This window comes from Eriocheir sinensis, chromosome 53 (assembly GCF_024679095.1).
Source record: "Eriocheir sinensis breed Jianghai 21 chromosome 53, ASM2467909v1, whole genome shotgun sequence".
NCBI lineage: Eukaryota > Metazoa > Arthropoda > Malacostraca > Decapoda > Varunidae > Eriocheir > Eriocheir sinensis.
This window is the reverse complement of record NC_066561.1, coordinates 8370574-8397131: the sequence shown is the minus strand read 5'-3', so window position 1 is coordinate 8397131 and position 26558 is coordinate 8370574. Positions and strand designations below refer to the sequence as shown.

At 43.5% G+C, this 26558-nt stretch overlaps 3 protein-coding genes across 21 annotated transcripts in view; 1 reads left to right on the top strand and 2 right to left on the bottom strand.

Annotated features, from left to right (window-relative positions):
* The first annotated feature begins 567 nt into the window (after nt 1-567).
* On the top strand, nt 568-10880 carry LOC126983308 (leucine--tRNA ligase, cytoplasmic-like). 2 transcript variants are annotated; one of them, XM_050835983.1, is made up of 6 exons: nt 568-734; nt 2498-2689; nt 3147-3213; nt 5511-5650; nt 5924-6198; nt 6362-10880. In XM_050835983.1, exons 2-6 carry the CDS (start codon nt 2498-2500, stop codon nt 9183-9185), a joined length of 3498 nt encoding a protein of 1165 aa, XP_050691940.1. In that variant the 5' UTR covers nt 568-734; the 3' UTR covers nt 9186-10880. The 2 variants fall into 2 exon arrangements, with proteins under 2 accessions (XP_050691940.1, XP_050691939.1); XM_050835982.1 differs by lacking the exon at nt 568-734 and adding an exon at nt 1919-2021.
* LOC126983311 (uncharacterized) lies at nt 9293-25467 on the bottom strand. Of its 12 annotated transcripts, none has more exons than XM_050836000.1 (6): nt 25322-25467; nt 15354-15559; nt 12956-13103; nt 12545-12684; nt 11933-12118; nt 9293-11501 (listed from the first exon to the last, which is right to left on the bottom strand). In XM_050836000.1, exons 2-6 carry the CDS (start codon nt 15535-15537, stop codon nt 11320-11322), a joined length of 840 nt encoding a protein of 279 aa, XP_050691957.1. In that variant the 5' UTR covers nt 15538-15559; nt 25322-25467; the 3' UTR covers nt 9293-11319. The 12 variants fall into 12 exon arrangements, with proteins under 12 accessions (XP_050691957.1, XP_050691953.1, XP_050691955.1 ...); XM_050835996.1 differs by lacking the exon at nt 25322-25467 and adding an exon at nt 21629-21768 and having other exon boundaries at nt 15354-15561; XM_050835998.1 differs by lacking the exon at nt 25322-25467 and adding an exon at nt 21625-21734.
* The window catches only part of LOC126983309 (uncharacterized), a 60617-nt gene continuing 56482 nt past the window's right edge, over nt 22424-26558 (bottom strand). For all 7 annotated transcript variants that reach the window (XM_050835985.1, XM_050835989.1, XM_050835986.1 and 4 more), the window contains exon 6: nt 22424-26388. In XM_050835985.1, coding sequence (XP_050691942.1) covers nt 25870-26388 — 519 coding nt within the window. In that variant the 3' untranslated portion in view covers nt 22424-25869. The remainder of the gene's footprint in view (nt 26389-26558) is intronic.

The window sequence follows — 26558 nt, the reverse complement described above, 5'->3', positions numbered from 1 at the left end:
ATAAATAAAAGATCGATGCAGAGTCCCCCAATGAGCAATAGTAGAAGACAGTGACAATAAAGTGAGGAGAAAATACAAAAAAAGATAAGAAAGTCATTGCTAGTCTTGTGAATATATGCATGTAGTTATGTGAGAGCGAGAAATATGTTAAAAACCGTGATAACTTGAAGGCATAAGTGACGTGTCTGGCAACACTGCACGTGGCTGTCAACGGAGACCCAACCCCAGACCCAGACCTATGTTTGCAGATTCTCGTACTCAGAACACCGTATTAATCATCTTTTCAGAGCCAAAAATGTCGCACACACACAAATCATGGCATTCAGTTACGATTATTACTCAAAATGCTAATTACTGATGTCTAATTATGATAGCTATGTGCCAGAAACCGTAAAATACAATGCGCTGAGTACGATAATCAGGTAACTCAGACTCAGACCCAGACTCATCAGTGACATTTTTGGAAAAGATGTGAGTGTGCAAGAAATTGTGAATAGGAAGATTTGTAATGGGCAGTGCTGGTTTTGTCTTTATTTCTTACAGGTTGTGTCGATATGAAGGCCTGTACAGCAAGAGCAAGAGCGAGAAATCTCAAGGCACCTGTGACATCAAGATCAAGGACGCCGGGGAGGAGGTGACAACACACTCCTTCCTTTCACGCTCAGGAGGTGTTTTGGGCGCCCCGGACCGTGCCACTGCTTAAATAAACCCTTGGAGCCTTTAACAACACCACGGTAAGGCTGGAAGGACTTTTCAGGGTGATATAACGGGCTGGTACGGTGACATGTGTTGGGGCTGACGGTGTGCTGTGGGGCCATGTGTTGCAGCTACGCCTATGTTGTTGTGGCCATGTGTTACTTATAAATACGCCTGTGATATGTTGTGGCCATGTGTTACTTATAAATACGCCTGTGATATGTTGTGGCCATGTGTTACTTATAAATACGCCTGTGCTATGTTGTGTCCATGTGTTGCAGATACGCCGGTCTACTATGTTGTGGCCATGTGTGGTGGTGGACGTTATTTTTTTACTAGATAATAATTGGATTTTTGTTCTTTTTCCAAAACCTGTCAAACCTCCTCTCCAAAGGTTTCCAATTGGATTTTTTGTTCATTTTTCTCACCACGGTGTCAGAGAGACTGTTCCTGTTGTTCATCACCCTGTTTGAGAATGCATATTTCCTCAGGTTAAGCCACCCAACTTAATAATTAACAAGGCTTGCCCCCCTGGCCCCTCCCCAAGGTAAAACGTATATGAAAATGCATGATGATAATTCCTTCATGTGCTAAATTACTACGAATATTGGTTTGGAGTGGTGATCCTTAAGATGAACCCTTTTTGCATATGTGTTTCATGCCTCATTTACTTCCAGGAAGGTATTTAGTGGTCTGGCTGCAATATATGGGCTCTTGTGTTGTCTCATCATGTGTTGCTGTAGAGGAAGGGAACATGTGGCAATTTTAACATCTAGGACACACTAGTTTTCCCTGTATGTGTTTCATAGATTCCATACTTGTGGGTTATTTCAACTTACTCAGTGGTCTGGCTGCAATATGTGGGCTCTTGTGTTGTCTCGTCATGTGTTGCTGCAGAGGAAGGGAACATGTGGCAATTTTAACATCTAGGACACACTAGTTTTCCCTTTGTGTTTCATAGCTTCCATACTTGTGGGTTATTTCAACTTATTTAGTGGTCTGGCTGCAATATATGGGCTCTTATATTCTTTACTCACCTGGCAAGACAGAGTGGATTCTGACACTTGCATGGGTTAGCTGATTCCATAGTTTTGTTTTATGTGCAATGCAGGATATAAACTCTTTCTTAATTATCCCCTGAATCTTCCTCTTACCTTTACATTCCTTCCTCACCTGGGTAAGGCACATGGAGGCTTCTGGCATTCATATCTTGGTCAGCTGATAACATATGTAGCGTCTAATCAGCTCAGTGTTCATTGCTTGGGTGTGGGTGAGGGTTGGGCTGTCTCTGTGTCTGCTGCACTGCCTATTTTTGCAGGATGACGGTAATGTTTGTCAGATTTGTTTAGTTTAACTTCTCCCATTTTTGCCACTAAAAGCAACTGGTAAATATCAGAATTACATCCATCCATTGAACTTGTACCCTACCATGCCATGTTCTGTTTGACTAAGAGAACTCTTAACCTAATGGGTAGTAAACTATTGCTGCTAAAAACTGGGTAATTTTTCTGAAGTACACCCAGTTCAAGATGGTAGTCCTCTCCACCACTAAACTAACAGTACCGTACTCCACCAAAATCTAATGGACAGTAACCCATCACCGCTGAACTACTTGGTTAACACAGCCGAGTTTCAGACAGGTGGACAGGTATATGTGTCTTCATTCAGTGCTCTGATTTTGTCTTTACTATGCTGCTCATACACAGCCTCACTATAAACTTTACCTTCCCCTACCTTTAGTCAACCTTCACCATCCATATTTAGATAACCAGAAAAGTAAGGCTTGTTTGCCACCTCTCAGATGTCACGCAAGAAGATGCTGGAGCTGCAGTCGGTGGAGCAGCAGATGCAGCAGCTCTGGGAGGAGGCCAAGGTGTTTGAGGAGGATGCGCCGGCCAAGGGGACATCTGAGAAGTACCTGGCCACCTTCCCGTTCCCCTACATGAATGGCAGACTCCACCTGGGCCACACCTTCACCCTCAGCAAGTGCGAGGTGAGGGGCAAACTTCACCATTTATTATTCATTATTATTCACTTATTCATCTTTTTCATTATTCATTCATTCATTTTTTTCACTTGTTTTTCATCTTTTTCATTTGTGAGGTGAGGGGCAAACCTGTCCACTCATTATTTATTTTTTTTTATCATTTGTTTCTCATTATTATTCATTCATTCATTTTTTCACTATTGTTTTTCATCCTTTTCATTTGTGAGGTGAAGGCCAAACCTGTCCACTTATTATTTTTTCATCTTTTTATTTTCACCATTTATTATGCATTATAAGTCACTCATTCATTTTTTTCATTAGTATTCATTCATTCATTTTTTTTCATCATTGTTTTTCATCTTTTTTCATTCATCCATTTCCATTTGTTTGGGATCATGTTAAAGTTATCTCAGTTTTCTCCTTTATTAGTTACATTACAGTTTGACTTTCGTGTGTGTTGCAGTTTGCCGTGGGCTACCATCGCCTGAAGGGCAAGAAGTGTCTGTTCCCCTTCGGCCTTCACTGCACAGGTACCTTTTTTTATTCTTTGTCTAGTGTACTGTTTTTTTGTGCACTGCAAGACATACTGCTATCTCCTTTTATTTTTTTATTAACCCGGTAGCAGCGGGGATCATGTTTCTTAATGGTCCCTCTAAGCGAGAAAAATGAGAAAAAATCACCCCTCACACAAACGATTTCATAATATATATCAAAGCATTTGTGATCAGATTATGTATCATCTATTTGGGGGGGTTAAATCATGGCACAAATTTGGCCCGTCGCTGCTACACGGTAAAGACACAAATTTGGCCCGTCGCTGCTACACGGTAAAGACACAAATTTGGCCCATCGCTGCTACTGGGTTAAGATGTTGCATTCATTTTTACTTCCTCCTGTGTGTCATTTCCAGTATTATGAAATATATATTAGCACATTCATTTACTTATTAACTTATTTATATTTGTTAAGTTGATACACAGTGCTAATTCAAGATTGTGGACTTGTGAGCACGCAGATCCGTCTTATCTCTGATCCAGGGCATTAGCAGATAGATTATTTTGATCCCTTACTTAGGTTTATCTTTACCCCAGTCACAGAAAATGTTCAGCTTTATAGAGGTTTTAAGGCATGCTGAGGTGTTGAGAAATAGCTAATTGGACTCATAGGTTCTTGCTTCTGCCTCAGGGAAAATATGTAATTGATCATCCACAAACAAATCAGTTGATCCACCATTCTTTAATTTTTTTTTGTAACTCGGTAACTCCAATTATTATGGGTTGTTTTCTCTCCTCCCCCACCAGCACATCCCCTACTCCCTATCGTCCCCTCTCCTTCGTCCCTTCTCCTTTGTCCCCAATCGTCCCCTCTCCTTCAGCGATATTAATGCAGAAGATTACTTTACAATTGATCGATCAAATAGAACAAGAAGAAATCACAATTTGAAGATAAGTGGTAAAAGATTCTCGTCGCACGAAGCTAAACACTTCTTCTTCAATCGAGTTGTTAATGTTTGGAACTCTCTACCCTGTGATGTTGATAGTACAACAGTTACGGCCTTCAAGAATAGATTAGACAAGTATTTTGAATCCAACCAGCAACTAAGATATTACTCTTTGTCGTAATAATGTTAAGTCCTTTCCTTGTCCGCTTTTATCGCCCGGTTAGTGGTAGCAGTAATGGTAGTTTTTTCCTCTTTCCTACATAATTTCCATGCAGTTTTTCCATGCTGCATACTCCTTTTATCATGGGTTGTTTTCTCTCCTCCCCCATTTCATCCCCTACTCCATTGTCCCTCTCCCTTACCCTCCATTCTCCTACTATCCTCTCCTCCCGGTCAGTTCTTCCTTCATTCTTTACCTTCCATCCTCCTCCCCGCTAGTTTTTCCTCCACTCCTTTCTCTCCCTTCCTCATCCTCCATTCTCCTACTATCTTTTCTCCTCCCCCCAAAATTACCCTTCTCTTCTCTCCCTTCCTCACCCTATATCCTCCTCTTATCCTTCCCCTCTTCCCCTTCCAGCTTATCCTACACTCCTTTCTCCGTTCCCGACCCTCTTTTCTCTTACTTAATATGCCTTGTCACACAGAAAGAGGACTCACTGTCAGAGCGAGTCTTGAGTATGGTGGATCTATAATTCTTGTTTGCAACTTGACATGTCTGGACTCTGGATGGTTAGTTTAGTCTATCACTCCTGTCTTCCTGATGTCTGTGGTGGTGATGCCTTTACAGGAAGAGAGAAAAGAAGTAAAGGGGAAGGAGTGAGGAAAAGGGTAGAATCGAATTAAGGGAGGAGGAAAAAAAGGACAGAGGATGAAAGGGAAATGAGAAAACAATGAACCGAGGGAGGAAGGGAAGGAAAGGAGTACAACAGGGAAGAAGGGAGGGACAGAAGTGAAGAAGGAACAAACGCAGAAAGATTAAGTCGTAAAAGAGAAATGGAGTACATCAATGAGAAGCAAGGAGTGTGAGGAAATTTTTTACATTACACTTTTATAATAGAGAGAGAACTTTAAACGCCAAAGACACTTCCTCGTGTTTAATTCTCATGAACATTAGGGAGATTAGTGGCAACAATGGCTTTACAGAGCATCATTTATTAAGCTGTGGATCCTCTTGTTTGGTTTATAATACCTTGGTGAGCAGTAATTGACCTCTCTTTCGGCCACCTCTTGATTCTTTTTTTAGGAGCAGTGAGTAGCGGGCTTTTTTTTTTATTTATTGTTTCCTTTTTTTTGTGTGCCCTTGAGCTGTCTCCTTTGTTGTAAAAAAAAAAATAATAATAATGAAAAGTCCTATTCGAGCCCAAATAATTTTTACAACTTGTACAGGAATGCCGATCAAGGCGAGTGCGGACAAGCTAAAGCGAGAGGTTGCTGACTTCGGGTGTCCTCCAAAGTTCCCTGATGAGGAGGAAGAGGAGGAGGAGGTGCAGGAGGTGACCATCAAGGATAAATCAAAGGGAAAGAAGGTAAGGGATAGAGAGAGTATGTGTGTGTAATTTATGTTTACTTGGGTGTCTTTTTCCCTTTAGTGTTTTACTGTTAGTGTATGTAATTGATATTTATTTTGATGTTTATCCCCCTTTACTTTTTTACTGCTAGAGTATGTGTGTAATTTATATTATTTTTTTTTTCTAGGTAAATAGATGAATACTGTGAGTTGACTGTGGAATGATATGTATGTATATTTAATTTCGTTTCTTCCTTTCGTTCTCCTCTTATCTTTATTCTTCCCGTCACAGAGCAAGGCCGCAGCCAAGACTGGAGGGATGAAATACCAGTGGCAGATCATGCGGAGTCTTGGTCTGCAGGACAGTGAGATTGGACAGTTCACCGACGAGGACCACTGGCTGCGCTACTTCCCGCCGCACTGCATCTCCGACCTCAAGCGTCTGGGCCTGCACACAGACTGGCGGCGCTCCTTCATCACCACCGACCGCAACCCTTATTATGATGCCTTCGTGCGGTGGCAGTTCATCCGCCTCAAGGAGAGAAACAAGATACAGTTTGGCAAGAGGTGAGTTGGGTTGGTTGGGTGGAGAGGAAGGTTGTTATGGAATTATCTTTGTTGCCAGTATTAGAGCAGCGTTATGAGAGGTGTCTTGTTCAGCATGAGTGGTTAAAATCATGGAATGCTTGACTGTGGTGGCTGTGAGGTTAACACATTGGTTTGTTTCCAGGCACACCATTTACTCTCCAAAGGACGGCCAGCCCTGCATGGACCACGACAGGTCATCAGGGGAGGGAGTAGGTCCACAGGAATACACCCTCATCAAAATGAAAGCCCTGGAGCTGACCGGCAAACTCAAGAGCCTCGCCTCTAGACCAGTGTTCCTCGTAGCAGCCACTCTAAGGCCTGAGACTATGTACGGCCAGACCAACTGCTGGCTTGGCCCAGACGTGACCTACGTAGCAGTGGAGACCAAGGAGAAGGAAGTGGTGGTGTGCACACGCAGGGCCGCCAGAAACATGGCCTACCAGGGGATGCTGAGTGTTGAAAACGAGGTCAAGCCAATCCTTGAGCTGAAAGGACATGAGCTGATGGGACTCAAGCTAGCGGCTCCCCTCACCAGCTACAAGACCATCTACACGCTGCCCATGCTCACCGTCAAGGAAGACAAGGGCACTGGGGTAGTGACCTCCGTGCCTTCTGATGCTCCTGACGACTTTGCCGCACTCGTTGACCTCAAGAACAAGCCAGCCTTGAGGGAGAAGTACGGCATCACAGAGGAGATGGTCAACGTTGAGCCAGTGCCTATCATCGACGTGCCTGAGTACGGCACTCTGAGCGCCCCGGCAGTCTGCCAGATGATGGGGATCAAGTCGCAGAATGACAAGGACAAGCTGGTGGAGGCCAAGGAGAAGGTGTACCTGCGAGGGTTCTACGAGGGGACGCTCATCGTGGGGGAGTTCAAAGGCAAGAAGGTCCAGGACATCAAGAAGGCAATACAGGAGAAGCTGGTCAAGAGCAAGGAGGCGATGGTGTACCAGGAGCCGGAGAAGCAGATCATCTCCCGGTCAGGTGACGAGTGTGTGGTGGCGCTGTGTGACCAGTGGTACCTTGAATACGGCAAGCCAGAGTGGAGGGCCAAGGCACAGAAGAATCTCGACGCTATGGAGACGTACCACGAGGAAGTCAGACGCAACTTTGAGGCCACTCTGGACTGGCTCAAAGGCCATGCATGCTCCAGAACTTACGGTCTCGGAACCTACTTACCCTGGGACGAGAAGTGGGTGATTGAGTCCTTGTCCGACTCCACTATCTACATGGCTTACTACACAGTGGCACACATCCTGCATCCTGACGTGTACGGCCAGGAGAAGGGAGAGTTTGGCATCACTGCGACCGAGATGACGCCTGAGGTGTGGGATTATATTTTCCACCAGACCAACAAACCACCCAAGACAACCATAAAGAAGGAGGGCCTGGAGAAGATGAGGCAAGAATTTGGCTTTTGGTACCCAGTGGATCTGAGAGCATCGGGCAAAGACCTGGTGCCCAACCACTTGACATACTACCTGTACAACCACACAGCTATTTGGCCCACCCAGCCTGACAAGTGGCCTCAGTCTGTCAGGGCAAATGGCCACCTCCTCTTGAACTCAGAAAAGATGTCAAAGTCAACTGGGAACTTCCTAACCCTGTCTGGTGCGCTTGACACCTTTGGGGCTGATGGAACGAGGCTGGCACTGGCCAACTCAGGAGACTCTATAGAGGATGCAAACTTTGAGACTCAGGTGGCTGACTCTGCAGTCCTCAGGCTGTGGACATTTGTTGAGCTAGTGAAGGAGATGCAGGCGGAGAAGGCTTCAATGCGCACCGGCTCCACATACAGTGTTAACGACAGGATGTTCATGGCGGAAATGAACCTCAAGATCAAGGAGACGGACGAGCATTACAAGAACTTGATGTTTAAGGAGGCTCTTCGCACCGGCTTCTTTGAGTACAGTAACTTGTTCCACCAGTATCGTGAGAGAGCACAGGTTCAGGGTGGCCTACACTGGAATAATGTCCAGCGATATCTTACAACACAGGTCATCATACTGTCCCCTGTCTGTCCTCACATCTGTGATTACATATGGCAAAAAATCCTTGGCAACAAAGAGTCAATCCTTCACTCCAGCTGGCCTGTCATTGAGGAGCCAGACCTCACACTGGTGCAGTCCTCGGAGTACCTTGCCGAGGCTTCCCACCGCTTCCGTCTCCGTCTGAAGTCCCACATGGCCCCTGGCAAGCCTAAGAAGGGAGAGACACCCACCACCCCCCAGGTTCCTTCACACGGCATCATCTGGATTGCCAAGACATTCCCCAAGTGGCAGAGCATCATCCTGGCCACCATGCAGGAGCAGTACAAGGCTAACAACAACAGTCTCCCGGATAACAAGACACTCAGCAAGGCCCTCGGTGCCAACCCGGCCCTGAAGAAGTACATGAAGAAGGTGATGCCGTTTGCCCAAGCCGTGCGGGAGAGGATGACCACCTTGGGAGAGAAGGCGCTCAAGGACACCATAGACTTTGATGAGCGAAGTGTCCTGGAGGAGAACATCGACTACGTGCGAGGGACTCTGGACCTTGAGGGGCTGACGGTGGGCTGGACGGAGGACTGTGACAATGAGAGGACCCAGGAGGAGGTGGTGCCCGGGGAGCCGTTCATCACCTTCACCACGGCGCCGAGCCTCCCCATCACCCTGCTCAACCCTCAGCCTCACGCCGGCCTCTTCCAGTGCTGTCTGCCAGTGTACGAGGGCGACACAGTGGCTGCCTTGATCACAAGGCTCAAGCGACAAGAGCGAGCCATCAAGCCCTCCATGAAGGTCTCCGTCCACAAGTTCAAGGACCCCCTGGTGGGCCCACGCAGCATTCCCACCCTCTCTGGGCCGCTGCAGGGCCTGGAGGAGCTGTGTGAGCAGGTCTCCCTCACACTCAAGGACAACAGTGTCCACTACGCCTCCAATGGGTCCACACTTTTCTTGGGGGCGAAGGTTCTTTACTTTGTTCAATAATGTTTGTTTTTTAGGCAGGGATGGGTATGATCTTGATTAGGGTTGGTGATGTGTATGCATTTGCATCTCAGTTTTGGCATATTTTGGAGGATAACAATAGTGACAGATTAATTCATAATTTATTAAAATCCTACAGTTTTAATTCAGGGGGGACTTTACAAACTGTAGTTAAGTTGAAGGGAGTACTGTGCTTGTGACTAGCAGAGGGGAAGGCAGTGCCTCCTTTGCATTTATAAAAGAGCTGAGGCAATCCCATATTTCATTTAAATAATTTATGAAAATGTAGTAGAGGAGAAAATGTCATCTCATTTCTTGTAATACGAAGCCATTGTAGGGAAAACCTGGCTACTCCTTTTCTTCCTGCCATTAGTATGGATCATACTTTACTCATCCTTGCATCAACTTGATAGAAGGATGTTGGGAAGAATATGGAATAGCCAAATTTTTTCTGCAATGGCTTTGTATAGCAAGTAATATAAGGTAATTGACATTTTCTCTACTATGCTTTAATGAAAAATCATTTAAATTATTATGGTACTTTGCCTCACTCTTTTAGAGAACCAGAAGAAATATTGCCTTTCCTCTTCCAGCCAGAGGAACAAACAGGCTCATTGCTGCCTTCTATTTACACACAGATTCAAGTCCTGCATTGTGTGAAGATCCTTACAGTGAAACAACACCAAACTGTACTTGTCAGGTGACACCAGGGCTTGTAAACAGTAAGCCTACCTTAGTTATCTTATTAGGTGATATGGAACTGCCTCTTCATATGAGCATTATATCCTGGTTAGTGAAGCCAAAATTATAAATCTTAACTGATAATAGTGCAAAATACTACATATCTTTAATTTGATATGATTGTGTGTCCACTTTATTAGTGCTTGAAGTGGAGATGTGCAGACAGTATCAGAAAGGTGAAAATATCACTACAGATGCAGATGATTATGAATTTATGATACATGTTTAACAATATCATACAATCTGTACTTCTATATAAAGCTACATGTAATAGTGATATTATTTATACTTCCATAATGTTACAATACAGATGATCATGAACTTACGATAAAAGTTGCATGTAACATTATGTCATAACTCATATAATCTATACTTCTATAATTTAACATATGCAATCAAAATATAAAAGTATCTGTTGGTAAAATATCAGCCATTTGTTAGGATTGGTATTGGCACATCTCTTGTTTTACCGGACAGTCTATTTTACATGTTTTCTTGTTCTTCAATCTGGAACAACGCACTTTACAGGGAATGGGGCTAATATTCTATGCTAGAACATCATATGAGTGTGGCTAGGCTCAGGAAAATATTGATAAAACACTTGGTTATCTACATTTTGCTTGAGTGTGGCCAGGCTAAGAGTGTTCACCATTCCATGCATTGTTAAAAGTGGGATGTTCCTTGACAAAGAAGACAGACAGTTAACATAAAGTTACAATAGGCATTAATAAGGTGAACACACAATAAAATAAACATGTTAATGATCACAAAGCTGAAGGAATACTTGTACATTTTGAGTTAAAACATTACCTTCCATAAGGTCACTTGATAAATGCATGTAACACTGAGGGCAAACTTTCTAGTTTGTACGGAAGACCACTTTTAATACAAACCTAACCAATGCCCGGTGCACAAATACTGATCCTGAAGAAAAATTCACCAAAGTGTTTTTTATAAGTGCTTAGTTTCCTTGCCCTTCCAATGGTTACTTATTTATAATCCATAGGCACAAGGTGATTGCCAGAGGACACCTATTTTATTCTACTGTTTGTGCTTTATTTCAGTTAAGCTAACATCTTTTGGTATGTTTGTCAATTTCTGCTCATCATTCCAATTAGCGCTAACAAAAAATGAACTAAAGAGATTTGCGCTGAAGCTTAAAAATTAGTGTCAAAACAAAGAAAAGTGTCTTGTTCCCAATGAGAATACTGACCGGAATGGTGTGTGTGAAATGGCAAACTTGACCTCTGTCAATCACCCTGAGGAAGACTTCAGAAACCTTGACACAGTGCAGGGGGAACACCGCCCCAGGGAGCCTCATGTTCACCAAGCGTTGAGGAGTATAAAAGTTATCTTACTGGGCCAACTCAAACTTATGAACTATTCTGGGTAAGAATTAATAGTAGGTAATGCCAAAGCTGAGTGACTTGGTAGCCTCTAGGATGTCTATGGCCTCGAGGTAGTTGTCAAAGGATGTGTTCTGGAAACCCGTGATGCTGAAGCCGGCCAGTGTCTTCATCCACTCAGGTTTGGTGTGCAGGTTCAGTAATGCGTCTTCTATCCTCTGCCTTAAAGCAGCTGAAACACGAACCATTAATTATTAATAGAGGAATATACAAGGTCTCTTGAAGAAGACCTATGCCCACTTTTATTGTCAGTTATTATCATCATTATTATTGGGCTCTATTTGTCTACCTGATGCTATCATTTGTTGATCATTATGAAATTACAGTAGAACCTTAATTTTATGAACTAAGAGGGAAGGGTTTTCAGAAACCTGGAAGTCATAAGTGTAAGTTACTCAAAAGTAAAACTTGTTTATGAATTGAGTGTTGTGCTTGAGGCTGAAATTTGAAGCCAACACCTGACCCTGAATTAAACTGCATATATGCAGAAAAAAATGAATAAGAAAAATTGGAAAATATTGCATTTTCCCAGTTCTTAACAGCAACAGAAAACCCTGTGATATCAACTGGGATAGGGTTTCCGTTTTACACAGCAAGTCTTACCTGGAAGTTTTGTGTTGACAACGATGGGGTGGGGCGGGAGGGGGCCCCAAGACGTATGGAGATGCAACTCTGACTCCTGGTAGTAGTGGCGCGTGAGGTAGTTGGCCAAAGACAGGGAGTCCACCACTGCCACCTCGGCTTTCTTGGACACAACCATCTCGATTGAATTCATGTGGTCCCCGGAGGCTGTGGGAGTGATGGGAAAGTTACAGGGCTACACCATGTCAACGAAATGATGAGGACGAGACGAAAATTTTAAGGAAACGAAAAGTAGGAAGTATAACCACTTAATGATGACAGGATAAAAAAATAAAGGTTATGAGGTGCCACAACATTAACTATATCACCTAGAGGGGTAGTATATTTAATGGAAAAAAAAAAAAAAAAAACTTACTACTAAACTAAATTCATTATGAAAGGATGATTGAGACAAATAACATGAGGGGATGAAATGAGTATGTCTAATGATGAGACCATAAAAAAATTACATACAAATATATCTGCAGAGAAAACCAATCACTAGTTAATTACTCTAAGAAGAGCTACAAAATGTCTGAAATGATCCTACGTGACAGGCAAACTTGTAGCAAAAATAAAAGAAAGAAGCAAGACCTTGTATGTTTGAGAAAAAGGAGGCATCTTCCCCCATCTGCTTCAGCATACGCAGGACCAGTCTGTTGCTGGCCAGGGAGTTCTGCCGAGCATGGACGAACTTGCAGCCTCGGATGTCATAAAACTCCTTCACCCTATCCCTGGTAGAGGCAAGTTGACAGTCAGGTTAGTAAACACACTACTTGACAGCATTTCACACACTGCAGCAAGGCCTTAACACATAACTGCAAGAGTAACGCATGACTGTAAATTGTCTGAGCTACTTTCCTTTACCCCTTTTAGCTGTTAACTTCACTCTGGCTATAGAAGAATCAGAAAAACTCCCCGACACGTTTAATGGACCAGTTTTTCATTAATATATCTTTCAGTAACTGCCATAAAGACAAAAAATAAAACATAAAAGTTGCTCACCTGACATCTCTGTGCACCACGATGTCTGAGTAGTAGCCCAGCACGGGGCCCTTGGTGGGGTGCAGCGTCTCCGCCCCGACGGGCAGGAGCTGGAAGTCACTAGTGTTGGACTTGTATTTCTCTAGGTAGGCCACCGTGGACACAAAGGCTGAGACAGGCAAAGCAGATTTAATTTAAAGAGAAAGTTAACACATTATTTAGGAACAATCTGCTGTATTTTACAGAGACTGACACAGGATCATTGCTCTACTTGCATACTTATGGGCTGAAATATAGTAAACTTATAATAAAGGTGACTCAACCACTGTGAAGATGACTTCCGTGTACAAAGGATGGGGGGGTGGAGGGGGTGCTGGTTACATGGTCCCCACCCAGAGACCTGTGGCAGTGAAAGTAGTGCAATGGTGATACAAAAAAGTGACACAATGGCTACATGTTTTCTAGTTACACATACGTAATGAGCAACAGATATACCATCACACTAATGGCAAGACAGCAGGGCCCTATAATAATTGTTGCAGCGGCAGTGGTGGCAGCGGTCTTCTGGAGTCAGAGACCGTGATTCACCGACACATGAAAACAAACTTTTCTAGTCAACCATAAGCTTAAATTTAATTGTATTTGAATGACATGCCTCAGTGGTCACCAAAGCTGGGTTCCAATAGGTGAAATTCCATATACAGGAAGTGCCACCCTTTGACACCTTAAGTAGTGTCAAAAGGGGTCTGTGAGTCAATGCTACCTTGCTTGGTTATACTTTAAATACCTGATCAAGGACAGCATCGTGCTGATAGGAAGTCACGCACACAAGCACTAACTTATAGGCATCAAACATGGCAGGTATCAGGCACTGGCATGTCTTTCAGTAAGGTTTCATTAGATATCAACTTCATCCTCTGATTATTTTCAGTATCTAGAATGCATTTGCTGCCTAATATCACAGACGTATCATGTGGTGACGAAAACTCTCTATACAGGACTTTTGCATATTTTTACATACTGGACCTTGTGATGGATTCATTACTGTGGTGATAAATGTTTTGTTAACTCTGGATGTATAATAACTAAAATGCATCTAATATGGAAGAGGGTGTATCAGCTGGCCTTGGCTAGACCTGGGTCCAAGGGAGTCCCTGTACACTCCCACAGAGCTGTCCACCTTCCCCTGCTGTTGGGTCATTCATGGTGTCTGGGTTAGAGTGTAAGGTAAACTGTTGGTAACCTAAATGTCACAGTCAGTCCAGTGTTTCAGCATCAACAAGTACATCTCACCCAACAGAAGCTCAAAGGACAAAGGGACAAAATTGTCAAGGCAAAACAGCAAACAGTGTTTCCTCCAACCTTTACTTTACATGATGGAAAGCTTTTTTTCTGTTAAAATACTGCCATACTGCAACACAAAAGCTACAGACCAAAATGTTGACTACAGGGACTAGGTGCTGCTACCAAAACCTTTCCTTCAGCAAAGTGCGGATAAATCAACTGACAGGCAGTGTGTGACGATGCATTAAACTGCAAGGGTTTGATATTGAAGGCAATCAAATTACCTAAGCAAAAGCAATGTGCATATCTACTTCGCTGCTACAAGAGACAGAGTATGTAAGGGAATGTAAAAAAGGGAGGTGTGGGGGGGGGGGGTGACAGGTAAAAAGGAAGGATGGAAGGGGGAGGGACAATCTCACCTGACACTTATCAGTTCAGGAGGATTTATTTAGCAAAGTGGTTGACCCTTGTCCCTCTGCCAGTGAGCAAGAGCTGAAAATGGGGTGAGTGTCAGCTACTTGATGGGGAGCCAGACCACCGGCAGTCCTCATCAACAGATTATTTAGGAAAGAAACTCAAGGACTTTCTGCCCGTAACCGAGACAGAGAAGCAGATTTACTCACTAAGAAAACCATGACCTGAAGAGTACAGACTAAAGTGCCATATATACAGCATGTAGAGGCTCCTATGCAGTGATAGCGGATGTTTTAGGTCAACCTTTTGATATAAACTGGAAACTGCACACCAAACATTTCTTGTGACAAATAAAAGTTTGACGAGTATTCTAACTGAAACAAACTACATTAAGAAATTATTAATACAGTGGCTCTTACTAGGTTGACCTGAAGCATTACTGATGGTTAGTCCAGCTTTGATTTACAGCTTTGGAAGGATCTGTGATTAACCCTTGTCCCTTTCTGGCTGACTGTCTGCCCTCAACCTCCTTCCTAATACTCTTTTACTCAACTATGTTTTGAAAAGTTCCACTATATGGTACAAGGAAGATGGCTTACTGGCAAACCTCTCTGACATGGAGAGAAAACTTCAGACCCTGAGAGAACCATAGGGTATATACAAAACCATATTTATTGACAGTACCCAAAGAGAACCGTTAGGACCCCAACCCTTTACTTACCCAAGTCGATGCGGTCCTGGTCCCCCCGAGCGGAGTCTGGGCCTGTGGTGCGTGAACTGTAGAGCAGCTCGGTGTGGAGGCCAAGCTGGTGCTCAAGGTACTCGGCCAGGAACTCATAATACTCGACGGGGATGCCCGGACACATGTAGGTGGCCAGGCGCAGTATGTTGTTCTTGGCCGACATCTTGCCCCTGGTGAATTAGGGTCTGTAAAGGGATGAGATGTTATTTTCTTCTCTCTTGCTATGACTGAGAAACGTTATTTTTTTATTATATTCTGCACGGACTATCAAACACATTATTTTTCCATGCCAAATAACAAAGAAGAAACAATGCACCAGCCGGCAGATGTAAGAGGATAAGCTTTTTCTCTCTCTTTTTATGACTGAGAAATGTTTCAGCGAATTTCTATTCTTAATGGAGACTAGCAAACACTGCAGCCTTACTTTTCATACTAAATTACAAAGAAAAGAAAATCCACCATATCAAAATAAGGTTACCACAGGAAGAGAATATTATCACTGGTTTAAAAAGGCACCAAATATTGAATGAACAAAATCAAACTTATATAAAAAAAACTAACCACCATTACATAATGCAAAAAGTTCCTTGTATTAAGTTTAAGACAAAGACTCACACAAACCACCACCTTGACTGACCCTGAGGTGCATCACAGAGACTAAATAGCCATGAATAAACCTTGGCAAGACCCTATTGACAGGCCTGGCAGCTTAAATTACTATGACTACTAGACTGTTCTGTGTGTGTGTGATGAGACAGATCACCGTTGTCTAAGCCACGTAAAGACTAAACCGCAATTCATCATAACACTTCAATATGTGTGAGGGAGCAATGTGATGAATTACTACACTACTGGAAGTTTGGGTTTGCTGTGAAAGAGAAATGGAGAAATAGGGAATACTAACTAAATGCCATCTCGTTTTAACACTTCTGTCTGGGCGAGGAAACAGTGTGGTGACAGGCCTGGCAGTATGGGTTAGCTACAAGAGGAAAATCAATGATACCTTTTTAAAACACAGGGAATAATTAAATAACTCATCTTGTTTTACCTCTTCAGTCCCAGTCAGGAAACAGTGTGGTAACAGGCCTGGCAGTACCTGTTAGCTACTTAAGAAGGAAATCACTGTTACCCTTTTAAAACACAGGGAATAAATAACTCATCTTGATCTACCACTTCAATCCCAGTCAAGGAACAGTGTGGTGACAGGCCTGGCAGTATAGGTTAGCTACAAGAGGGAAATCACTGGTACCCTTTTAAAACACAGGGAATAAGTAACTCATCTTGATCTACCACTTCAATCCCAGTCAGGAAACAGTGTGGTAACAGGCCCGGCAGTACCTGTTAGCTACTTAAGAAGGAAATCACTGCTACCCTTTTAAAACACAGGGAATAAGTAACTCATCTTGATCTACCACTTCAATCCCAGTCAAGGAAGTGTGGTGACAGGCCTGGCAGTATAGGTTAGCTACAAGAGGGAAATCGCTGTTACCCTTTTAAAACACATGAAATAAGTAACTCACATCTTGTTCTACCACTTCAATCCCAGTCAATGAAGTGTGGTGTCAGGCCTGGCTGTACATGTTAGCTACGAGAAACAAGTCACTTACCTTTATAAAACCCCGGAATAGGTAAACCAGACTTCGCACCTGTTACATCACTTTTGGACCAATAATAAAACGTCCTTGAGTGAGGCAACAGGCGAGACTTTAAAAGCAGCTACATACTACTGCTTCGTGTATGCAAAAGTGTCAAAACCAACCTGATTTCACCACTTAAACCCCCCGATATAAGTTACCTTAAAAGAAACACGGAATTAAGTAAAAAAAGACATTACCACTTTGCTTGTATTATCACATACGGTACGTTGAGTGAGTTAAACGGTAAATCGAAGTTACTGAATCCTTACCTAATCTATTTCTCACCACTTAAATCCCCTTGAGAGCTGATTTAAGTTACCTCTAAAGAAACACGGGATAAGTAAAACAGACCTTGTATTACCACTTAAATCACATAATAAGGCAAATCAGTCACTGAATCTTTACCTACAGACAAAACCAATCAACTCTCACCACTTAAATCCCCTTGAGAGTTGATATAAGTTACGGAATAAGTAAAACAGACCTCGTATCACCACTTAAATCAAATAAGGCAAATCGAAGTCACTGATTCTTTACCTACAGACAAAACTAATCTACTCTCACCACTTAAATCCCCTTGAGAGTTGATATAAGTTACGGGGATAAGTAAAACAGACCTCGTATCACCACTTAAATCCCCTTGAGAGTTGATATAAGTTACGGAATAAGTAAAACAGACCTCGTATCACCACTTAAATCCCCTTGAGAGCTGATATAAGTTACGGGGATAAGTAAAACAGACCTCGTATCACCACTTAAATCACATAAGGCAAATCGAAGTCACTGAATCTTTACCTACAGACAAAACCAATCAATTCTCACCACTTAAATCCCCTTGAGAGCTGGTTAGAGGTGTGCTGACTAACTGAACTCACTGAGACAGACAGCGACAGGGACCCAGAGCTCAGCAGTCAGCAACAGGAGAGGGAGACCGAGACTGGCCAGACGGGACCTCCTAGCAACACTCAGTCACCACCAGTCATCAGTCTCACCACCCATTTATCACGCCACCCCCGCCACTGAGGGAGCCAGACATCCATTGCCATGCTCTGTACCCTCGTGGGGGCAGGATAAGGGCGGCTGGTAGGCTTAGATACGCCATTGACAGCATGACCAGAACGCAAATTCCACCACGTGACACCCAGCTGGTCGCCCATCAGCTGATCCTTGAGAACAGGGCTGCCAGGGTTTTTCCTTCGTTTTTCCTCTTTTTTACAGTAATGAAGGCAGCCCAGGGGTGATAGGGGAAGATAAATAGAGAGGGAAAGTCCTTGTATCACTGCTAACGTCAGTAGATGATACGGAGATAATGAGATAAGAGGGTTTTGATATCACGCTAAATTGCACCAAAGGAGAATGCAAGGTTGAGCAAACATTTTATTTTTTCCATCTCACTCGTGTACTTCAAGCTATTTTATGGAGGTCGAGGTATATTTTGACGTCATTTTTGCTAATCTAATATAAATGTCCTCCAAATTCATCAGTCTCGTATCATTTTTTGACATTTCGCCGCCCAAGAACACATAATTGACAAGGCTTTCGTAGGAGTTGTGGGCATCTCCATTAGTAGTTTTATGACCCTGGTGGTAGTGTGACCCTTCCTCTGTACCGTGAACCTGAAGAAACACTCACTAGAACCCCACTGACCCATTCTTTGACCTTTGGAAATAGGTGATGTGCGAGGCGAAAGAGTCTAATGATACCGACTATTATCATATTAACGTTTTCTAGGTATTTTCTATGTAACAGCTCACCGGACTTTGCACAGTTAAGCATATGCCAGAGGTACTTAACTAATACAACCATTAAAAAGTACTTAACCTTCTATTACTTAACCACAGCGGCAACCCTGCAGGACGAACGTTTCAACCCATGCACGAACTAATTTTAGCCTTCACGAAACACACTGAAATTTTATCATTCTGGGAAGTTCCTGGCGTTACAAGACTTAATGTAACTTGATATTAAAGGACGGGGCTGGATATGCTTTCTATTCCTCTTCTAAGTTGTCATGCAGAAGGGCGGTGAGGGAAGGGGATTAATAGGCCTATCAGAGGGGCATCAAAACGAACATCCGAGCCACAAGGTTACTGGAGGTTACATTTAGACATCACCGCATCACATGAACTTTCGTAACACACCTTAACTATCCCTACTGAAGGTGTTATCAGGGCTGTGGAGGTGGTGGTGATAAGTGGTAATTGAGTCCCCATTGAAAGTTGCATTTAACTGAACACACACACACACACACACATACACAGACACACACATGAACTTTCGTAACACACCTTAACTATCCCTACTGAAGGTGTTATCAGGGCTGTGGAGGTGGTGATGATAAGTGGTAATTGATTCCCCATTGAAAGCTGCATTACCTGAACACACACACACACACACACACACACACACACACACACACACACACACACACACACACATGAACTTTCGTAACACACCTTAACTATCCCTACTGAAGGTGTTATCAGGGCTGTGGAGGCTGTGGTGATAAGTGGTAATTGATTCCCCATTGAAAGCTGCATTACCTGAACACACACACACACACACACACACACACACCTCTAAGTTACCTGATATCTCCTTAGTTACTTGAAAATAAGGCGTAATATAACAGCTTGAGGCGGTTGCTTGGGCAGGAAGGAGAGTTTAAAGAGCTTGAAAGATACTGCACGATAGATGACCTTGAGTTCTGAAGGGCAGGGTAAAAATAAATCATTATATAACCTCAACTCCCGTACACCTTCAAACTTCTTATCTGCTGTGACGCATAACCTAGGCTGTGAAGATCGTCACGAGGGTAGGAAAGGAGGTTGGAGAGTCCCACAGGATCTTGAACAACCGAAGGACATGGTTAAAATGGACATAAACATCATTATAACTTCTAAACTCAGGTAATTTTTCAAGGTTATCTGCCTAGGATGCGTAATACAGGTTGTGAAGGTGGTTGCGTGGGTAGGAGAGTCCCACAGGATCTTGAACAATTGAAGGGCATGGTTAAAATGGACATAAACACCATTATAACATCAAAACTCATGTAATTTTTCAACGTTATCTGCCTAGGATGCGTAATACAGGTTGTGAAGGTGGTTGCGTGGGTAGGAGAGTCCCACAGGATCTTGAACAATTGAAGGACATGGTTAAAATGGACATAAACACCATTATAACATCTAAACTCAGGTAATTTTTCAACGTTATCTGCCTAGGATGCGTAATATAGGTTGTGAAGGTGGTTGCGTGGGTAGGAAGGAGGGTTGGAGGGTCCTACAGGATACGTGACCTTGACTGTTTGAAGGGCAGTTACAGGATACACTTAAGACGCCACTATATCAACTCACCCCTCGTGGAACACCTGAATTACCTGCCTATGACGCGCTATCACGGGTGTGGGAACGGTTGCAGGGGAAAGCAGACGCGGGCTGGATCGAGGGTCCTGCGGTCTGACCTTGAGCGGGGTAGGGACAGGCAGAGGTCATTGGTTCACGCGTCCCTCGCCTGATGACCGACTGATTCCCTTACGACACACTAACGAGATTGTTCAATGCGTGTGGTAGTATTCTGATGTGTAGCTGAAGATAAGTAAAGGTGGATTTTGTGGTGATTTCAGAATATTAGGAAGTATTAGACAGGATTTACTATGATTTGTAGAGGTTGGGAAGCGCTGTGCAGGATTTATATGGAAAGACTATAGATAATAAATAATAGAATAATAAAAAAATATAAAGACTTAATTATAATCGCGTTATGTGGTGATTTCAGAGTATTAGGAAGTATTAGGCAGGATTTACTATGATTTGCAGAGGTTGGGAAGCGCTGTGCAGGATTTATATGGAAAGACTATAGATAATAAATAATAGAATAATAAAAAATATAAAGACTTAATTATAATCGCGTTACATGGTGATTTCAGAATATTAGGAAGCATTAGGCAGGATTTACTATGATTTGCAGAGGTTGGGAAGCGTTGTGCATTTATATAGAAACACTAGATAATAAATAATAGAAAGACTTGATAATTATAATCGCGTTATGTGGTGATTTCAGAATACTAGGATGCATTAGGCAGGATTTACTATGATTTGCAGAGGTTGGGAAGCGCTATGCAGGATTTATATAGAAAGACTAGATAATAAATAATAGAATAATAATAGAAAGACTTATTATAATCGCGATATGTGAATTATTGACTGGATGAAGCGGATGAAACTGGATGAAAATTGCCGTTTCGTAGTTATATATCGACCTCTTAATTCTGAATGATAGTTAGAACACGAAACTAAATGAAGATAAAAGTAAGTGAATATAGATAAATAACACTCAAGGGAAAATTTGTTATAAAGTTATGCGGTGAAATCCAACAAGTGCAGCGAAACCCAACAAGAATAAGTATACTTTTCACCTTGGTAACAATTGCTCTGTCGTTCACGTGTACGATAACCGACAATGAATACTTACTCGGCCGCATAGTTACATGTATACACAAGACATAAGCTACTTTCTTTCTATCTTATACCCGCTTTAATGCCCTTTCATGGACCTCAATAATCTTCCAGTACTAATAATGATGATATGCTTTCGTTTCATAATATAACACTAACCTTTTTTCCTTCTCTTTTACGTATGCCGGAGCGCAGGTGTTTAATTTAGCTGATGAGGCGCGTGTGATGAGGCAGGTGAAGGTCTTGAGACTGTTGACGTAATGCTGGAGTCCCCGGAAATGGTGGAAAATACTTGCTTCCTCACTTGTCTGAACTGAGTGTACCTCTGACTGACGGACTTATCGGTTGACATACCCTAGACTTGAATGCACAGGTTGACTGATAAATAATGAAGTAGAGAAAATAGAAAGAATGGAAAGAGTAACATATGGTGGAAAATACTTGCTTCCTCACTTGTCTAAACTGAGCGTACCTCTGACTGACGGACTGATTGACTTATCGCTTGACATACCCTTGACTTGAATGCGCAGGTTGACTGATAAATAAAGAAGTAGAGAAAATAGAAAGAATAGAATGAGTAACATATGAACGTACACTCAACATATAGATTGATATAGAAACAGGAAAACAGTAGGAAAATAAAGTAAGAAAAAGGATAAATAGTAATGCATAATAATGATAATAATAATAATAATAGTCCTATCATTCAACATCCCTTACTCTTTTTCCTTCTAATTTTCCTTTCCTCACCCTATTTCTTCTCCTCTTCCTACTGATTAGTCCATTTTGTGCCTTCTTTCATTAATTATCATCCTATATCTTACTTTACTTGCTCTTTTCCTTCTTTCCTCTTCCTATCTATCCCTTTTCTCCTCTCCCTATTGGCTTTTCATTTTGTTTCTTCTCTTACCATCATCGTCATCATTCGCCTGGTCCAAGGGGAAGAGAAAGTACATAATCTTTATCACTGCGGCCACACCTTTATTTCTGCATCGAGGTCACAGTCTTTAACCTACGGCATTTCATTAGAATAGTCTTATAAATTCACCATGGTAGTTTCGCCTCCACCCCCGCCAGCCTCGCTTTGAGCCAGGTATTTATTGTTATTGAACCGGCCGTTTAGTGAAGCGTATTTGGATGATCTTTGAAGCGTCTGAAACGTTAGCTATCGAAAGGAAATAAGATATAGTGTATTAAATTCGGAAATACTTGAAAATAGCATGTGGAGGTTGGCTATTGAAGAGGAAATGGGAAGAAGAGATACCAGTTTCTTAATAACTTCAAATAACGTTTAGTGAAGCGTATTTGGATGATCTTTGAAGTGTCTGAAACGTTAGTTATCGAAAGGAAATAAGAAAAAGAGTATTTAATTCGGAACCGCTTCAAAGGGCATGTCCAGAGGTTGGATATTGAAGAGGAAATAGGAAGAAGAGATACCAGTTGAAACGTTAGTTATCGAAAGGAAATAGGAAAAAGAGTATTTAATTCGGAACCGCTTCAAAGGGGATGTCTGAAAGTTGGATATTGAAAAGGAAATGGGAAGAAGAGATACCAGTTTCTTAATAACTTCAAATAACGTGTCTTGAACATGAATAACAAAAGGAGAAATGTGATTCTGAGGAGCTTCTAACAGCACGTCCAAAGATTTTACTGGTGAAGGAAGGGGTAACGGAATGAGACTGAGGCTAGCACTTCACTTTTCCTTCGCTATTTCCTTTCACAATAATACGTATAATAAGAACGCTATGGTAAGCTGTCTACGGCTGGACCTACTTCGTTACCCGGGAGGCGGCGGAGGAGGAGACAACGGAGACCACTCAGCGAAATAAGGATCTTGCTCCGTCCCTTGGTCTGGAGTGACTGACGTGTGGACTGACTGGCTGGCTAAGTATTGGTCAACTAACGGACTACCAACTACCGACTGACTGCGTGACTGTGTTTATGGAGCTTCGGTACAGTTATGTGGTGGTTCGGGGTGAATGGGAGGTGTGAAGATACTTATTTTGCTGAGTGGTCATGCCGAGGAGTCTGTTATACAGCGCTATACGTAGACCACTCCTCGCTGAGCTGCTTAACACATCCACACACTCAAAACAACTGATGACATATACAATAAAAAAAAAAAATCCAAAGAAAAATATAGATATATGATAATTATAACGACCATGGAAAGACAACTGCAGGACAACTGATGGTGCAGGTAAGTAGTTTTGCCTCTCACGGAACACCAAAGAGGTATACAGAACAACTTGTGGTATTATATGAACTGTGGAACAAAAAGAAGTGTTTCTCCCTCTCATAATTCACAACAAGTGGACGGAATGAGTTACAATTGGAAGATTCTGCCAGTGGAAAGAACGACAGCCGACGGTGCAGCCAGACTCACCTGTGCTCGCGTATACCTCTAAATAACTGATTGATTAAAAGTGATACAAGGACAAGGTGTGTGTGTGTGTGTGTGTGTGTGTGTGTGTGTGTGTGTGTGTGTGGAAGGTGAATGACCATGAGGAATACAAACAAGGAACGGGAGAAAATATAAAAAAGAAAAAAAATACACGAAGAAAATGAAGGAACCTAACGTAACAACTTATGCTAGGGACGAGATAATAAGAGAAAATATACATGGAAATCAATAGAAAACAGCGAAGGAAAACAACACAGAGAACAGAGAGGTAGCACGGATATGAGATTAAGACATTCGTACAACAACTACAGAAGAGAAAAGGCAACAGTTATAACTAGAAAATAAAGCAGAAGATAAATAAGAGAAAAAGTAGTACAGAACAAAAAAAAGGAAGTGTGTGTGTGTGTGTGTGTGTGTGTGTGTGTGTGTGTGTGTGTGTGTGTGTGTGTGTGTGTTGCTAACAGTTCTAACACAGGTGCGGTATAACACTCGCCTAATCAAAACACCTAAACTCGCTAACTAATTAATCTTCCTGAATAAACGAACGAACTAACTAACAAACTAACAAGGCCATTATGAAGGTCCAGCAAAACACTCGCCGACTGTCGTTGTCTTTAAAGCTTTGTCACACCACCACTTGCGTCACACACACACGTACACACACACACTCTCTCTCTCTCTCTCTCTCTCTCTCTCTCTCTCTCTCTCTCTCTCTCTCTAATATGAGGCACAGATAGAAAATATAGAGTGACACCGTGTACTTGTGTGTGTGTGTGTGTGTGTGTGTCGCTCCTATACCTCAGCACCGGGTCAGTAAACGTACAGTGTGTGTGTGTGTGTGTGTGTGTGTGTCAAACAATTTCAACCAAGTTACTCAGAGCAATTCCTTCTTCCCTCAAGGCGCCGTGCTGGACGCCGCCTTCATCCTTTACAAAATACCTTGGCACACGTACAGAGTGGAATAAAAAGTATATCAACACCTAAATGCTAGATAAAGGATATGAGATAAATATAAAGATTTCTGCAACATTTTCCTCCACGTCACAGCCCCCAGCCAGGCCTTAGACTTGCTGGGGCCTTCATAATGTACACAAAACCGGGCGTGTGTCGAGCGCGGGAAGAGTCATCACATGGGTAGTGAGTTTATAACAGAATATACAAAGAAAGAACCTCTGAGACACAAAACCTTCACATGAAAGTGTCGCTTACTTCCTCCATCATTGGTCATCCAGATCGGGTAGGAGGAAGAGGAGCAGGGAGGGGAGGAGGAGGAGGAATGTGTGGACGTGTTGGTGTATGTTCATGTGTTTTTTTTTCCAGCTTTTCACATCTCCATCACGGCAGGAAAGTCACCCAGTTCGTGTCTGCCACTGTACACCTGCATTCCTTCCCCTCCTCTTCATCCCAGGTAGCCAAACGCACTCCCACGTCTCCCAGGTGCACATCACACACCTTTCCTTCGTTTCCCAGTCTGAGGTGCCGCGGGAGAGGCCAACGAGGGTTCATCCACTCTGGCACACGACTCACAAGGTAAGGCACTCAACACTCACTGGCACTGTGGCACTAAGGGAAGGGGCGTGCCAGCGAGACAACCACGAGTGCCACCGACTAGCAAGCTGCTGCTGCTGCTTGGCTGAGTCAGGAGGCGTCGCCAGTGAGATTATTAAGTCACCAACTGGCCAACATTTTCAAGCTGGCCAGACAGAATCCTCGTCTGGCCACAAACCTTCCCAGCAGGTAAGATTAGTCAAGTTTAGGGCAGAAAGACTTTTGATTGGTCGATAAACACCACCTGGCAAGAGTGTGTGGCCGGCCAGACGGATCCACAACTTGCTATAAAGGTTTCCAGGCCTCAGTGAGTCACCAGCCGGCCATGACACGTGCAGAGCCAGCCAGGAGGGTCTCCAGGTGGCTCGGAAGGTCTCCAGTTGGCCCGGAAGGTCCTCAGGTGGCCAGGAAGATTCCCAGGTGGTCCCAGGTCACGGGAGGGCCACGCCACGCTACACGGAGGTGGACTGAGTGTGGATGCGGACCTTCTTCTTGGCGGGCGGACTGGACTGCGTGTAGGCCAAGTTCGGGATGCCGAGGGAGGCGTCCGGGGCGTCCTCTGGCGGCGCGGGTTTGGGCTTCCTCAGGGATGACCTCAGCGGCGTCCTGTTGGGGTCAAAGGCCAGCTTCATGCCGCCGTTGGTGCGCGCCGTGTGGCCGTTGGTGCCGTTGGCCGGGAGCATGTAGGGCTGGCCGCTGAAGTGCGTCATGGCCACCCCGTTGGCGTTGCGGTGGACGCGGCCGCTTGAGCGGTGGCCTCCGTGGCCTGCGTGGCTGCCCGTCTTGGCGTGGTTGCCCGTCTTGGCGTGGCCGTTCCGCGTGTCCCTGAAGCTCGGGTTGGAGATGGTGGTGGCCGCCGTGCCCTCAGGGTCCCGCCCGTACACCGTCGGGTCCCCGCCGAGCTTCCTCCCCCATCCGAACTCGATGCCGGCGCCCACGCCCGCCACGACGCCGAGGAGCACGCTCAGACCCTGGGGACGAGGAGGTGAGTGTGAGGGGAGTATTGTGACGCCTCCATGTAAAGAGGCCAAGGAACAGCAAGGAAGAATGGCCAGGCAGTACAGACTGTGATTATACAACTAAGGATACATGTGGAAGTAGCACCAGGAAACTAAAAAGATGCAATGGTTGGGACAAGTGC

What these genes read in the sequence shown, in the direction of transcription:
- LOC126983308 (XM_050835982.1), top strand. An exon ending in TCACCCTCAGCAAGTGCGAG is followed by an intron (nt 2,690 to 3,146) that starts GTGAGGGGCAAA and finishes TGTGTGTTGCAG; the next exon opens with TTTGCCGTGGGCTACCATCG. An exon ending in ATAAATCAAAGGGAAAGAAG is followed by an intron (nt 5,651 to 5,923) that starts GTAAGGGATAGA and finishes TTCCCGTCACAG; the next exon opens with AGCAAGGCCGCAGCCAAGAC.
- LOC126983311 (XM_050836000.1), bottom strand. Translation starts at nt 15,537, where the DNA reads ATGTCGGCCAAGAACAACATACTGCGCCTGGCCACCTACATGTGTCCG. An exon ending in GTGGTGCACAGAGATGTCAG is followed by an intron (nt 12,685 to 12,955) that starts GTGAGCAACTTT and finishes TGCCTCTACCAG; the next exon opens with GGATAGGGTGAAGGAGTTTT. An exon ending in CTTTTTCTCAAACATACAAG is followed by an intron (nt 12,119 to 12,544) that starts GTCTTGCTTCTT and finishes TCACTCCCACAG; the next exon opens with CCTCCGGGGACCACATGAAT.